The sequence below is a fragment of the Vanacampus margaritifer genome, chromosome 12 (assembly GCF_051991255.1).
Source record: "Vanacampus margaritifer isolate UIUO_Vmar chromosome 12, RoL_Vmar_1.0, whole genome shotgun sequence".
Classification (NCBI taxonomy): domain Eukaryota; kingdom Metazoa; phylum Chordata; class Actinopteri; order Syngnathiformes; family Syngnathidae; genus Vanacampus; species Vanacampus margaritifer.
Genome location: NC_135443.1, coordinates 13,875,792 through 13,892,775, shown reverse-complemented (window position 1 = coordinate 13,892,775; position 16,984 = coordinate 13,875,792). Strand labels below are relative to the sequence as shown.

The following is a 16,984-nucleotide window of genomic DNA, read 5'->3' as shown; positions in this document are numbered from 1 at the left end:
AGTGTCATAAAGTTCCAAGTCAAGTCTGAGTCACAAAGGCCAGAGTCCAAGTCAAGTCGTATACAAAGGTGCGAGTCCAAGTCAAGTATGAGTCGCAAAGGTCAGAGTCCAAGTCAAGTCTGAGTCACCATGGTCCGAGTCAAGTCTGAGTCACATAAGTCCGAGCAAGTTAAGTCAGAGACCAGATGAGATCAAGAGTAAACTTTGACAGAAAAATACAAGTACTATTTTCACTACCAAGAAATTTGAGAAATGTACCAAGCTTTCACCACCACACAATTATGTGCTACTTTGTGTTGGTCCATCATATAAAATCTCAATACAAACCATTGACGTGTGCAGTTGTCTGTTCATCTGTTTCATATGGTGGCGAAATGAAAAAGTTCAAAGGGTATGAGTAGGGTAAGACCAGTTGCTGCAAAGCCAGTGACTAAAGAGGAAACACACAGGCATCAACATTTTATACTTTTATTTATAGATTTATAATCTGGAAATTATTTTATCATAATATTGCATTCACACACATCCTCAACTCCCTATTATTGTTTATTTCATAATTCAAGACAACCTTGATGGCAAGATTAGCGCGAGAGGAGTCTCAAATTAGCATTTGACCATTTGTGAACTGGTGACTAGTCATAGATGACCAATTCAGAAATAGACTTCTAAAATAAATACTTTACAGAGACAATGCATACTTTTTACAATGGAGGTCTTCCTCGGAGAGGCAGAGGGCACAGTCACAAATTATAGATGCAATGTGCATGCTTAATAACCATATTCACAAGCTTACGTGAGATGAGAACCTGGATATTGCCAGTGACAAAATAAGTCTTTTACTGCATCCTGAAGGATTCCCTTTTTCTACAATCACATATATTTACCACACATACACAATCTTAAGAGACAAACCTTCAAACTGTTTTTTTTGTTTTTTTATATCTAAGCTAGTATTATTTTTCCCTTTAAGAATAGAAACTCCCTTTATTGCAGAATGGAATCGACACTGAAAGAATTCCATTTGATAGACAACAAAATGCCTTTCAGGTTTTCTTATGTCAGGGGACTAGTTAGTCTTATTCCTCTGAGCCTCAACGTGTGAAAACAATCCAATTTTGAAGTTCTGTCGATCTTCAAGGCTAGAATTCCCTTGCTTCTTCAAACTGCTTGTAGTAATCCTCTTCCTGAGGGTTGTGGTGACACTTTTGTCCATTGTTTGGTGGCCTGGCCTGGTTATAGCGACTCCAGTCTCCCTTGCATATGATCCAGGGCAAGATGTCCACTTTGTAGTGCAGGTCAGCCGAGAACTCGGTACTGATAAGATTGGGTGTCCCAGCGCCTTTGCCTCGCGTGATGAGCTTCATGCTGTCGTCGTAGCAACAGTGCTGTGCGGCCAGTGTGGTGGACTCCAGTGTCAGCATGGAGCGAATGCAGTAGCGGGCCGTGGGTTTATAGATATCCAGTTTCTCTTTTGGCCCGCTGGCATCTTTCCAACGGAAATTTCTGCGTGAAGGAGCGTCGTGCACGTTGGCGGTGCTGTACGCCACCTCGGTCGGGTACGAGCAAGGGCAGCTGGGAAGGTCGTTGGCCACCTTAGTCATGTATTTCTTCAGGAAGTCGCTCTTGCAGTTCATCCATCGCTCACAGCTGTCGGTGTCTACAAGACATGGAGACACTTTAAAATGGTAAATCCTTTTCCGGAATTGGATGATAAAAACAATAAAGAGAGATAATGTTACAGTGCCAGACCGCAACAGTAGATTGATGAAGTGCTTTTGACAGAGTGGGAACATTTCAGTGAGGGATGGTGTGTAGAGAGAAACATACCAACACCAAAGAGCTCAGTGGCATTGAAATCATCTGTTCCGGCAAGCAGGCTCACTTCAGTCGCAGCGGTCTTGAAAGCATCTTCAATACCTAAGTGAAGTGTGGAACAGATTACAGTATCTTCTTGACCTCAAGTCAACCCCATTTTTAAAAAACAATATCTTCTATGCAGTATTCTGATCAATATTGTGTTTATAGAAGATGAATAAAAAAGCAAAATCCACCCATTTCTCATGGCGGCCATTTTGCCACTTGCCGTCACCTGAAAATGACGTCACAGGGCTCAGGTAACAACCAATCATGGATCACCTGTCTTCTAAAGCTGAGCTGTGATTGGTCATTACATGAGGGCCATGACAACTGTGATGTCATTTTCAGTTAACAGCAAGTGACAAAATGGCCGCCCTCTGAGGTGGATAAAAACGCTTCACGTTGAAAAGCTTAACATGGCTTAACGTAAAAACCCCCACAATCAATCGCCACCAAAATTCACGGGCACATCTACCTATGTCCACATTCAATTCCATTCAAAAAATGAATTTCATTCTTTAAAGAAAGGGAAATAAAAGGGGACAGAAAGAATTAAAACTTTCAATATCCGTCCCTAATCAACAACATACAGAAAAAAATAAAAAGGTCAACACAAAATAAATGACAGCAAACAGTCAAGATGCTTTCTGAGTAACAATTAAACAAAATAATTTAATTAAATGGCCTTGTGTTAATTATATTTTTCCAGAAATTGTGCTTTTATAAACAATTTAAAAAAAATTGAATGATTTTGTTTTATAATCCAGATTGTTCCACAAACTGACACCTTGAGTTGAAATGCATCGTTCTTTTTGTTTTGTTCTTTATTTAGGTTTGGAAAAATATCTGTTCCTCTTAATTAGTACTCACTTTTTTTTTGATTTGCATGTTAATTGGTAAGATTTCATAATGGGCTTTATACATTATTTTAAGTTAAACTCCATCAATTCATTAATATATATAATATACTACCTAATTATCTACTCTAAGCTTAATAAGTTGAAGTACAATGTAGACAGCCAATACGAGAGCTAAATCAAAAATAATTATTTAAAATTTGTTCTCAAATGTACAGTACTCGGTTTTGAGGGATTAGTTGTGATTTGACTAGTTATTAATTTTTGTTGGCTGTTGGGACTGGACTGAGGAATAATAAGGATGTCTACACTCCACTAAGTACATTCTAGTTTGAGTTATTATTGTGCTTGTAGTTTGCAGGGTTATAGAACTTTAGTACCCCAAACTGTGAGGTGTAAATAGTATTATGTTCTCTCACGTTGCTAAAAGCGGGAACCAAACTATGAAAATCAATTCTTAAGTTGCAGTGTTATTATTCCCCACTCCAAACTACAACCACACTAATATAGTGTTAAATGATAACCTCAGTTGAGTGTCTATCAAAATGTTGTAAAGGCTTTATTTTTAATTATGATGCCAACATCAAATATTTACCTGGACAATTTGGCATATCACAGGTTCTGGACTCAGTGGCAGTGCAGGCGTAACCACAAGACCTGGTTCTCTTCTGGTTGCCATTCCCACAGGTGACGCTGCACACTGACCAGTTACTCCAGTCGCCCTCTCCATCCATGTAGTCTGAATTGGAGAGAAAATGATTACAACGCTGTGCTGAACTTTTACTCTATTAGCTTTCCCCGCTAATAATAAGTAGGGGACCACATGAGAGGGGAAGTGCGGTGGGCTTAACATTCTCGGTTCCCCCCGTAAAGTATTTCCCAGATGAGCTTTTCTGTGTACGTATGGATTGGATCAACTAATGGATGATTGTTAAACAAATAATGCCAAGGCAATGATCAGTGTGTGTGTGTTCAGTCAGTGAGTGGAGAAACAAGCATGGATTTAGCAAATTCCACCAATGATTTAAGACATTTAGCGCAGCGCTTCCAAGTGGAGGCGCACCCTGGACACCATTTAGTTGTTCTATTCGTGATTCATCCCGTTGAAAATGGGAAGTGAATTGGCAAGAAATCCTCTTTAAGTCCAATTATCGTCGAGCACATGGCGGTAATGGGCATACATGGAAACAGTTACAGTCGGCTCTTCGACTGCCGGAGCCCATCTGCACCGCCGCATATGCAAACACAGATTTCGCTGACATGCTCGTCTGGAAAGCAGCACTCCATCAATGAGGAGAATTAATATGTTGGGATGGAAGTATTTCTGGACAAGGTCCAAACCCTCTTATATACAACCCCCCCCCCCCTCCCGCTCCTTGCCATCTGTCGCTTATCATGAACAGATAGACATCTAAAGCTCCTTCTTTTCCACAATAAAATATTATAACTAAACTAGGGGTGTCAGGCGATTAAATGTTTTAATCGCAAAAACTTTATATCTGTTGTACATGTACAATATTTATATAAAGTTTTCATTCTCTTATTAACGTAAAAGTTGAAAAATGTTAAACTAATAGAAATATGGCTGCATCTTTTAGTCACTGATACAGTAACTTCATAATAATTCATAAAATTAAGTTAAAATTAAAAAGATGTACTGTAAAAAAATTAGTGTGATATTGATTTGTGTTGAGGTCATTTTTTTGCCACTAGATGGCGTAATTGTATTTTTAAGACATTGGTGACAGCTCAGTGCAATTTTTCTTTTCATATTAAGAGCTATCTAATCTGTACATTTTTAAAATGGTAAACTACAACTTAACCGCAGTCAACCAGAAATATATGCAAATGTATTACTGCTAAATTTTGACATGGACGTATCTGCTGCTCAAAATTAACACACTAATTTTGACACCCCTAATTATAACCAAAGGGCAAGTGAGACATATGACCGTCCGCATTTGTATCCTGATGTAATAACTCCTAAATTTACTTGTTGCTTGAGAGGTGTCAGTTCGTTCTCATGTGGCCAATTTAAGATCAGGAACTAGACAATAGAAATTAGAAGAATATACAATTGCTATGAATGTCATGCAATTTTAAGTAAAATACTCTATTGAGATATATTATATGTTGTTCTTTAAAATTATCTGTCATTGTTTATTTTGAGAAATTTTATGTATCAAAAATACTGGTGGTATCGAACACATGGTATCGGTATCGGTGACTACTAAAAATAAAAAAATGTTATCCACCATTCCCAGAACTGACTTCACAATTCTGATTCCCGATTTTAAATCTCTGAGATCTGAAGATTGGACAGTTCCCTGCCTGTTAGTGTCACACGACGTAAAAGATAAACAAGAGCTGACCACGGTGATAAGCTAAAAACATTGGACATGGACTTGGGTTTGACAGGAAATCACTATAAAGTCGCACGCCTAACCGCTTAAGTCAAAGTGTGAGCGGATAAAGTGACATTTTCCACAGCGGCCGCATTCCTGTTCCACCGCATTGGTTTGGGCATGCTAGGACTCGGACTGCACCATACTGTATGACAGTGAGTGTAAATTCTTCCACAGCTGATTTAAGTGCGGGGTTACTCTTGGAGAGTGTTTTGAGAGTGGCGAGGCGGCCCAGCAGTGCTTTTGGCCTCGTTCCTGCTGCTCAACTTTGATGTTAAGAAGCATTTAAATCGTGTCACCTAGCGAGCTCGACACCATAGAGGAATCCTTCTCATAAAAGAGTGTTAAAAGGTTTCAAGCAAGCGCTGCCAAAAGCCTGTCTGGGGATAGCAGCACTTGTGATGGTGACAGCCTGAATCAGCAAATCTGTAAATTATACATCTTACATCAAACCGTGGCCAAATGTGGACATGCTCGACCATGAATTCTACTGTAAATATTCTTTGCTGCTGCTGCGCTTCTCACCATATTCCATTTGGGGTTTGCCTCTGTCTCCTGCGCCTCCTCTCCGGTCCCAGTCCGCCGGCGGCCTCAAGAAGTTGCTGTCCTCACCGTCGCTTCCGAAGGAGCGATCGTGCTCCTGCCCTTGATGAGTGCTGGAGGAAGTGCGAGGCCACCAGTTTCTCCAGTTAGGAGAAGCCCAGTTCGGTTTGCTCACCTTGCGGTGGCCTTCTTCTGGTTCGTGTGCCTCCAATCCATCCACAACCTCAATTGTCACCTTCCATAAAAAGAAGAAAGGCAGTTTCAGAGTCATGCTGACTATTCTTTTAGAAGAATTTGGCCTGGGGGTCGAAAAGACGCTGATTCAAGAACAGAAGATCCATTAGATGGAGGATGAACATTAGGGCTTGTTGCTGACATTCCCTGATGTCAGCAACAAGCCAAGTCAATACTCGGGTGAAGGTCAAAATTCCGGTTTCTGAAACATTCGGGATAACCCGACGTACGGATATTACACAAATAGACATCACTTCCGCTTTTAACTTTCTACGGTCAATAAAAGACATTATATTCATGTCGCTCACCACACTAATGAAGTAGTCGATTTCCTTCTCGCTCCAAACTTATATACACATGCGCATATATATATATATATATATATGTGTGTGTATATAAACACACGGTGGCATTTTCTCCGTAGAGACAGAAAATAACATGAAAACGCTGCAGAGAAATCAATGTATTCAAGTCAGTCAGTCGTTTAACATGTAGTTCCTGTACTAAAAAGACCAAGATTATATCTGTAAGAACACTAGATGGCTCAAGGCGGAGTCGGCAGCGTGGTCTGCCATCTTAAGACAGGGGACTGCTCTGGTGTCCGTGCTGTAGACGGTGATAGGGTGGATAATTTACCCACTTAAATACTCGTAACTCCTGGATTGGCTGGCAACCAGTTCAGGGTGTACCCCGCCTACTGCCCGAAGCCAGCTGGAATAGGCTCAAGCGCCCCCCACGACCCTTGTGAGGAATAAAAGGTTAAGAAAATGGATGGATGGAAATACTCCTAACTCAGTGAATTGTTGAAGGATTTATAAACGGATTGGTTTATTACAAACCTTCTTAATGTGGCTATGATTCAGGCTACATTTTAAAATCTCAGATTTATTTTCTGAAAAACACGGCATAGTTGTTTGTGTCATCTCATGTCACATACTGTATCTAACAACAAAAATAACAATTTGGGGAAGTTGAGCAATCTACTGTACTCTATTGACTGTAATGTTATGGGTACTTGAGCAGCCCTATCCCAAGATGGCCGCCCTGTGACAACCTTACAGTACTTTTCATTGGCTTAGGCGCATGAGCCATGTAGTGTTCTTATCGATATCTATGGTCGAGGTTACTGGGTTCAAAAGCAGAGGTGACAAATCCAAGTCCAGAAAGTAAAAACCCTGCCACAGTTTGACATTAGCCCCAGGTGCTAGCAAGCGAGCTCCCTAGCTAGCTACCCGTGTGCTCATTTACCTGCTAGGGTGCTAGCGCACAAGGGGCTAAAGCCAAACTGTGGCAGGGTTTTTACTTTTTGGACCTGGATTTGCCATCTTCAAAAGATGTCCTGTACATACAAATGAATGGGATGGGTTCAGTACCAAATGCCCCAAACAGAGGGCACACTCCCCAGATGGGTGAGGTTAGTATTTGGGTTTTGGTCAGTTTGTAATTTTCTATGTTCAATAAAGTGTTAAAATTATAAGCGTAATAAGACCGCGGATCATTTAAGCCACCAAGGAAATACAGTAGTTAAAAAGAAGAAGAAAAAGAAAGAAGAAGAAGAAGAAGAAGAAGGAGGCACTTAGAGGTTGTAAATCAGTGTGAGAGGAGTGAAACTTTTAGGTCCATCCCACTTTGAGCCACGCTTTGAACTGGGCTCTGCAGCCAGGGCTTACTCAAATAATCGGGTTAGAAATGGGGTACCTCAGGGGCCTTATTCGGGTTTGAGAATTTTCAGGTTTTGCACATTTATTGCCAATATTCGAGTAACGTAATTAACGTAGTCACTGTTGCATGTCATTCAAGGAGAAAATGAAAATTTCTCTGAGGCCAATCTTATTAATGGTTCTTCTCCTCGACCAAATGGATCAACTGGGTGCAAAGAGGTGACACCTCCCGATAGCCACGTCCCCCACCCCGAGCCCCAACCCTCCCTCCCCCTTTCTGTACAAACACATGTGCCTCCCAGATGAGCCGGGACCAGCACCCCTGCCCCTCAGCCACCCTCCCACCTCACTGGCTCTCTCCACCTAAACACAAAGTTCAAAGGGCTCCTCAGCCTCCTCCAGACCATGAAAGCCAGATGAATCCCAGGATCAAAGACCCCCGCCTCCTCCCCCTCTTCTCCCACAGCCTCACGCCCTTGCTCAATTGGTGGCTCCTCTCTCTTCCCACATCTTGAGATGTTAATACACTTTGTTCGTCCTCGGATTTAGCGGTGATGCTCGCAGAAATGAAGGGACCCCCTTGCTAGATTAAAACCGGAGAATCATTTAAACATAGCGCTGGTTAGTCGGCCATCTGCACCCGGAGGAATTTATGGATGAGGGTTCGCCACAAATTTACATAAGCCGCCAGCTGTATTCCTGCGTGAGGCCGAGCATTGCGGGCAAATGTCTGCCTTTCACATGTCATTATGATGGACATGAGACCTCAAAGTCTAAGCTTCACTACATCCCAGGAAGTGGGATAGAGGGGGAGGCAGAGGAGCGCAAGGAAGAAAGGGAGGGTCAGTGATGTGCACCAAACTATTCTCCATCTTCCTGTTCGCCCTTCCTGTCCTGATTGGTTGAGTAGCCATGTCTTACGAGTTAGTGAAAGCATGAAAAGCGGCGAGGGCAGGTGCACAGTCACACATGATCACCTGTATGTTGGGATTCTGCCCATTGATATCAGCTTTGGAGAGGTCGGGGAAATTCTGCAGATCCAGGAGGAAAGCTCCGGGGCCATCTTTGTGGACGTTACTGCCAGCGCCTTGCCCCCACGGCAGGGCGGAGGACCGATGAGTGAAGCGGCGGTCTGCACCAGACCGCCAGGAGCCTTCGGGAGTCCGTTGGTCCAATGAGCTGCTTTGTGCGTGGATGATATTCTGCCAAAGGGAGGAAAGGAACGTATGTTATCGTTGGTTTGTGAAACCCTGATACAAGACAGTTTTACTATCCTTTAAATGTCAGGTGTGAATGAGAAAAACAACCTCAGAGTATGCGACTTGGCGTGTGCACATCCAACAACATTAGGATGATCTCCCATGTTGACAAGACATTCATGTGGACATTACCTCCGCCATAAATCTCTCTCAACTGTGTGAGCTCCAAATAGCCGAGCCAGAAACTGCAGTCTGCTTTAGCCAAAACATAATCGGCCTAAATCATCTGTCTAGCAACTGCTTTCAGTGTGTGTTGGACTGAATGCTTATCCTGTTTTAACCGACAGAGGATGTCGATATTTTAACATAGTAATATGCAGTGCACGCATATAGCACGCTCTGATGCTGGCTGAAAGACCAACTAGTGTGAAAGTGATGGTTTTCCATCGCAGTGTCAACCCAAAGCAAACATTGCAAAATCATTACTTTGGGTTTTTGGGAGCCAAAGGAGCATTTGTCTGGGGAGGGTGCGGGGTGGTCAAATCAAGGGATGTAACCATATCCAAACGTTAGGATAAGATTTTATCAAAATATGAACCTCACGATAGGATAATTAGCACAATATTGTGGGGAGGTTGGTAATATATATATTTAAAAAAGCTCATATTGGTAAAAAAAATAGCACAATATTGTGTTTATGTTCGTCCACAACCAAGGTTCGCTCTGGGCCAGTGTAGGTTCCTGCGAATGGAGCTGCACAGTTTAGATAAATGGAATATAAATGTACATATGACTTTAATTCTATTGCAAACCTTTGCAAATTCTAAGACTATTTAAGTACACTGTTAATAAATGTTTGCAAAAGGTCAGAAAGAACCATACATTTTCTAATGTATTCTGATTTATACTTTGCTGTTGCTGTTGCTGTTAACATGAGCAGACTTTATCCTTCAGATACAACTGCTGTTATTTCATCAAAATAATACATAATTGCATCATGAAACGCAACAAGACTGTTTTTCGGGGGGTAAATCCTTAATTATTCTGTGTAATCTGATCCAGTGAATATTCTGTTGTCAGATGCTGTGTTATACACGTGGCAGTCAGTCAAATGATCTAATCCCAACTCCACTTTAGATGATGTCATGTCAAACTTTAAAGTATGATCCTACTTCCCATTGCAACAGTCGTGTCGTTTCACTTTTTAGCTTTAAGACCATAATACCGTTTGATTTATGCGTGGCTCACGTCAACTATTTTGCAGACCGTAAACTGACTGCCAGTTGTTGATGCAAGCTGTAAAAACTTGAAGGCAAACCAATATCTAGCACATCTACAGTAGAAAATCAAGATAGTCTGACAGTGTCGGCATCAATTTGACCGGAGTGGAAGCATAAACGTCTACAGTCAAGTCTTCAATCTTTATTTATATAGCGCTATATAGTATGTACTATACAGTATTTGTATGTAATATATTTGTATAAAAACATTAACATACATTATGTTTTAGAAGTTTGCTTGGCCATGTTATGGCTGCAATACTTTCTATGAGGAAGAAAAACATTTTTTTTAATAGGATACCGGCCTTTAAATGTGTTATAAGTATAACATTTCAATACTAAAAAGGGATACTTGACTCCGTGAGCCATTTTCAACAGTAAGAAGATAATATTTTGTCTATAATGTACGTGATAACTTCATTATTTTTCATGAACAATGAATACCTTTAAAGACTCATTTTGCCACTTGCTGTTGACTGAAGATGGCATCACCTGTGCTGAGGAAATAGGTAACGACCAATCATGGCTCAGTTTGCTGAACAAACCCAGAAAAGGTGAGCCATGATTGGTCGTTACCTATTTCCTCAGCACAGGTGATGTCATCTTCAGTCGACCACAAGTGGCAAAATTAGCTTTAAAGGTATTGATTATACATTAAAGTTATCAAATTAATTCTGAGCAAAATGTTAACATTTTATTGCTGAAAATGGCTCAATGAGTCAAGTATCGCTTTAAAACGATGAAGGGGGTAGTTCTAAAGAATATATTTTTTAAAACACACTAAAAACAAACCCTAAAACATTCAATGTATGGTTAATTTTGCTTGGGAAAAAAATGCAATGCTTGGAAGGTGATATCTTAATCTAAAAAAATAAATAAATAAATAATAAATCCCAAAACATTGAAAAATACTATTGGATTAGGAATTTACTTAAAATATTACTTTTTTGTAACAGTTTTTTTTAATTTGTTTTAATTGTGTTTTAATTCAATTATCATTTTTTAATTTCAGTATTGTGCTTGTGGACTACGAATAAAGCAGCAAAATCCACCTATTTTTATCTATCTCAGAGGTCGGCCATTTTGCGTCACTTGCCGTGGACTGAAGATGGCATCACAGTTGTTCAGGTTACAACCAATCACAGCTCTGCTTGCACATGACCAAACTCAGAAAACAGGTGAGCTAATTGTGAGGTCATTTTCAGTGGACAGTGGCAAAATGACCACCCACTGAAATGGCTAAAAATGTGCAGGTTTTGCTCCTCAACTCATATTCCACAAACGCAATATTAATTAGAATACCATGTTTAGATTAATGGGGATGAAAAGTATTACACTATTAGATGAATAACTAATAAATTGTAACTACTTAAGTAGCTTTCATTCACAAGCACAAATATGTCGATATCAGCGGTGTAAAGGGCCAACCACATTATGTGCTCAAATTACAGACGAGTATTTCAGCAAACGAATAGCCAAAAACCCGTAGTTGAAAAAAAAAAAGAAGAGCGAATTAGTCATGAGAAAGGAATTACGTCTGAGTGGTGTAACCTCCATCACTTCCTGATAGTGTCAAAGTGAGCACATCTCTCTTTTCCATATGAGCCTCAGTGGAAATTGAGGGGAAACAACATGCTGTTTTCTCATTTGTCTTTAATATAGTCCAGAGTCAGAAGCATATTAAAAGTGGTCCAAAAAAATGTGTATATATTTAAAAAAAAGTCCGGCTGCGCTCCACTTGCCTTCAGTCCCGTGCAATCCTCCTCAATGAGCCGTGCGCTTTAATTTGGAGATCAAAAGTGACACACGGTCCCTCAGTTCATCTGGGCCCCCCAGGGTGTCACCCCCCCCACTACTCTCAAAAGCCGTGAATGAACACATGCACACAAGCCACCCTCCCCGCACACCCCTTTACTCTCGCTCCTGTTCTTTTCCCGCTTCCCCTTTTTTCACTTTGTGACGGCTGCTTAAAGGGGCATAACTCCATTTTCAATTGGGAACAACTCAGGGGTCCGTTCCCCCCGGGGGGCTGGCAGGAAATGAAGGCCGTTGCACATTGGGCCAGATGCTTCTCAACACTGCACTCACGCAGGCGGAAAACTAAAGCAACTTGCCTGGTCACACCAGTCATTTTTTGTTTACATTACAAATCATGAAAGAAATACAAAATAAAATTATAATTCAAATCTTTAATATAAGTTTCATATGTCAAATAAAGATGTAAATCATGATACACTGCCGGAATTCTGTGCTGCCGTGCCACCGCATCGATGAACTTCAAAGCAGCACAGCATATTTTGCAAATCGTCTCCAAATTGTCATCATTCTTGATGAATGCAAAATGTCGCCAAATGTTCCTTCTTGGAGACGTGCCGCTCTGGCGCCGCCATGATACCCTTTCTTTGTTTAGACTCACAAGAGCGTGAGATTTGACCAAGACTTGACAAGATTTGGTCACAGACAGCAGGGAGAGGTTTTGAGATGCAACAGATTGATGATGAAAGACGGTCTTTAACCCTCCTGTTATAATTTGTTTCTCAGAAAAAAAAGAAAAAAAAACTTCAGCGTCAAAATGACCCAGTACATTGCTTAATTGTGAAAATTGTTAAAAGTGTCAGAAAAGGAAACGAAATAAATAAATAAATTAATAAAATAAAATATTTATATAAATAATTTAAATACAATTATTTATATATATATATATATATATATATATATACTGTATATATTTATAAACAATACCGCAAAAATGCGGTAAAAAATAAAATAAAATAAAATAAAATACATAATTTAAATACAGCCATCCATTTTCTTAACCGCTTCTCCTCTCAATATATATATATATATATATATATATATAGATATATATATACTGTATATATATATAAACAATACCGCAAAAAAATGCTTTAACTCTTCAACCCTAATTGGAAGATTTATACGATGTTCAGTCGATCACAAAAAAAAAAAAAAAAGGCCAAACACACCCCTGTTCAATCTGTAATATCTGGGGTTGCGGCTCTTCATAAACAACCAATAACATTCACTCATGTCAAATTCTAGTCAGCACATACTGTAAATGCCACCATTTAAAGTGCCTCTGAATAACACCAAATACAGTTCAGTTGTTCTAGTAGGCTTTTCCTGCCATTTCTTTGATTTCTAGCAGAAGCCGAAAGATTTTGTGCTGACATCCCCAGTTGTAAGAGTTTAAGTTTTAGGGCCCAACCCATTAATCAGCTGGTCAATTAAAGCGACCAATCATGGCCCTTCAAACATTAGCCAATAATCATCAGCCAAACAGACGATGTTTGCAGATTATTTTTACCTTTATGCACAGTAACCGTTTAAAGCAGTTGTACACAAGTGACGCTGCAGGTCTCTTTATTTATTAAAAATAAATCTATATATACACCATAATAACTTCGGGTACCTAAATATTCAAAATGTAAAGAAATTTGTTGATAAGGTCATTTTATGTAATTTAATGTAATTTTATGCATTATATATTTTAATCAATCTGTTTTTGCTTGTTTTTTTACAAAAAATCGGCATCGGCTTGAAAAAGACTATTTTCTCTGAACATGTCCCCCCAGTTTATCTCTACTAGTCCTGTGTAGTAACCCAATAAAGAAACCACTCTCCACTATATTGGCAAAATATAATTGCTTGAATAACAAATGCAATGTGGCCTATGATTTTGCACAACACTGTGTTTGTGTGTGACATTGCCTCCATTTGACACTGCAATGCTGCAGGTGCAGGGAGCCGCATTCTGTCATTGGTGCCTCTGTGGTTAGCATTTTCAATCTGACACCTTGGAATGACAATGCACCTCCTGGGTTGTGACAAGCCTCACTCAAAGATTACATCACTGCTCTGTGGCGGACCACTGGAGCATATCCGCACAGTGGGTATGCAGTGGATACAGCATAAGATATACTGTTTTTACTAATAGGGTGAACAGTGTAAACAAACAGCTAAAGACATTTTTAAAATTATTTTAGTAGTTTGTGTTCGATATTTTTTAAGCTTTTTTTGCAGGGTGGGGGCGGGTGAGGGGGTACTCGTCCTGGTCCTCGCCCTGCCTGCCCAATCAAACAGTTGGCCGTGTGTCAAATATTCCACACATTCTTGACATATTTCCTCCGCTTTGCATGTCTTCACATCCAGCTGAACATAAGACTTGCTGTGATGGTACTAACAGTAACGCAAAGTTCCAATACCATCCTTAAGTTACGGGAAACATTCTTGTCATTCATAAGTGCTAATTAAGCTGGTGATGGTGTGTGTGTGTGGTTACCATTCCATTGGTTATAAAAAATATAAATTCATCATTGAGACGTGAAGAAAATATTTGTTGTGATGCAGATGCAGACTAAAAATATATCAACAAGCAGCCGGAGATGCTCAACACTGGCTAAAAAGCCTGTTGATCCCAGACCTAACCTTTGGGTCAGGACTCGGGGTTCGACTGGTGTCTGTCTGTGTGCTTTGTACTGCTGTTAAAATAGGCAGTTAAACTATTACAGCATCTCTTAAGAGGTGACATGTTGACAAATGTTCCCCTTGTGAAATTTGGTGGGGTCGTGTCGTTATGTTCTAAACTACAGAGCAAACAAAATGTTACCCTTTGTCAATTAGTCACTAAATTACACAACCTTTTTCTTTTATTGCTGTTTTATTGCTGTTTATTTGGTATTGTTTAGTGATTAAAAAAACAGCTAAACATCACACAAGACTTTTGTACTCACCAACCCTTTTGAAACCGATTCAGTTACTGGTTTGGTCTTTGTTTTCCAAAGTAAAAGCAGATGTTCACAAATGTCTTGTTTTGATTAAACCCTAAAGATAATCAGTCTGTTTTCATGAAAGACTGTAGCACCATGTAATAATGTCCTGAAAATGTAATGAAATAAAATGTACTACCCAAAAAAAAACAATAATATAATATTTTCACCAATAATATAATTTTAAAAGCCCTGACTGATATTATAATATTCCTACCCAAAATGTAATACAATTATGAAAATAAATAAAAAAGCTTCAACACTGGCATCCATTTAAATCATTCAGTGTTAAAAATACACTTTGGGGGTTGAAATGAACTCTGAATCATTTAACACCAATCTTTTAACACTCCAACTTTTGCTTGTAAATAGTCTTAGTCTTTCAAAACATTAAATGGAGGACTTTCGACGGAAAAATGAACATATATATTACCTTTATCACTTTATACTTTATTACCATTATCTGTCAAGATCTGCATTATCAGTTTTGGGGGGAGACCTACTTAAAAATGGTTAAAAAATAATAAAAAGTTAAACGTATTTGATGCACAATCGATACATTTTTTATGACATTTTTTTTACATTGTTAATCAAGTTAAGTGCAAATAGCTGTCGATGAATTTGATCATGTATTAGCTGTCAAAATCAATTAATTTTGACAGCTGTAGTGCAAATGGTTCAAAAAGCAGTGCAGTTGAAGGTCCTAATGCGTACAGTTCCTCCTGACTACCTTTGGGGTGCCCCTGAGCAAGGCACTGGCCCACCAGGTTGGAAGACAAAAGGGGTGCATTTTAGGGGTCCGCCTGACCTCTGACCCGTCTATCTCATCACCCAAAATGACAGTGATGTGTGCATGATGACAGAGAAGTGCCCGTGGCAAGCATTTAAACCCCCCCTGCAGGACAACAACAGGGGGTGTGTCAGCCTTGCGGTTGGAGGGGCTGACCCCTGACCCCGCGTGCTCACTGACTTGACTGACTGCCATCCCCGGGGGACACCCTGGGGACAGCCTCGCTTCCGCACATGTGTCAACAGACTCTCATATTTGATCAGACCCATCTGTGAGTGCGAAGACCCCCGCCGGGCTCACCTCGCTCTGATCCAGGCTCAGGCTGACGTTGGCCGGCGGCAGCGGGCTGCTCCGGAGCACGGTGATGTGCAAGGTGAGGAGGAGAAGTCCCAGGAGCAGCAGGAGCTCTGCAGCCAGCCGCACCATCCTCCTGACGCGGCCGCCCTTGGGAGCCTCCGAGGTCGCTGCGGCTCCGCCTCCGCCCGGTGCAGAGGCTCCGATCTCCGGATCCGCCGGGGACGAGGAGCCGCAACACCACTTCGGAGCCACTTCGGGGATCAGCAATGCAAAAAGTGAGGGGAAACGGATCGACGCAGTCCCCCAAAAGTCCACTTCGGGATGAAGGTGCTAAAGCAGATCTGGCGGGCTTCTCACGGAATAAATAACTAATTGTTTACACTTGGAGAGAAACACACGTGTGGATCTGCTGGTTCGGATCCAGTTCGTAGCGCATCAACTCCTTAATTCACACTTTTTCGTCCTAAAGGCCACTTAAGAAACGTTTCCGCTTTTGTCCGCATCGTGCGCCATGTGACGGCTTGGCCACGCAACGAGAGCCCGTTTGGATCGGAACCAAGCAAGTTTCTTAAAGATGTCTTCGACCTTTTGAGTCCTCGCTCGCGTGTTCCGCTCTCTTCAAGAAGTCCTCCATAATGGTGGCGGGGTGCGGAAGAGGAGGTCGATGGTGCGAGTAGGAAGGGGGTCTCGCACCTCAAGGTATCCTGCAGGAGGAAGGGGGGGCAAAGCAAACGAGCATGGCACGTTTGACTTACGGGCTCTCTTGAGTGACTTTTATAGCATACACCCCACCCTCCTCCACCGCCTCACAGTGGGCGCCCTCCCCCTGTTAACCCCTTCAGCCTTTTTCTTCTTCTTGTGCCTCTTCGTGTTCTTTTAGCTTCTCTGCATAATTGCGGGGTAGCCATGTGCCGCCTGACAACGTGCACTTTTTATTGCACATTTAATTACTAGTCTTTTGATTTATAGTCTGTGACGTTTAAAAAAAGTACATTTGTTTGCTTTATTTCAATATCCATGGTTGAATTACTTTTAAAATAATATGACTTAAACTTTTTTTTAGACCTTACT

General features: G+C 40.8%; 1 protein-coding gene across 1 annotated transcript; it reads right to left on the bottom strand.

The window, feature by feature from the left end:
- Positions 1-454: 454 nt before the first annotated feature.
- On the bottom strand, positions 455-16,646 carry ism1 (isthmin 1). The gene is made up of 6 exons (XM_077582961.1): positions 15,917-16,646; positions 8,535-8,759; positions 5,645-5,897; positions 3,310-3,453; positions 1,828-1,917; positions 455-1,657 (listed from the first exon to the last, which is right to left on the bottom strand). Exons 1-6 carry the CDS (start codon positions 16,040-16,042, stop codon positions 1,140-1,142), a joined length of 1,356 nt encoding a protein of 451 aa, XP_077439087.1. The 5' UTR covers positions 16,043-16,646; the 3' UTR covers positions 455-1,139.
- Positions 16,647-16,984: the final 338 nt, after the last annotated feature.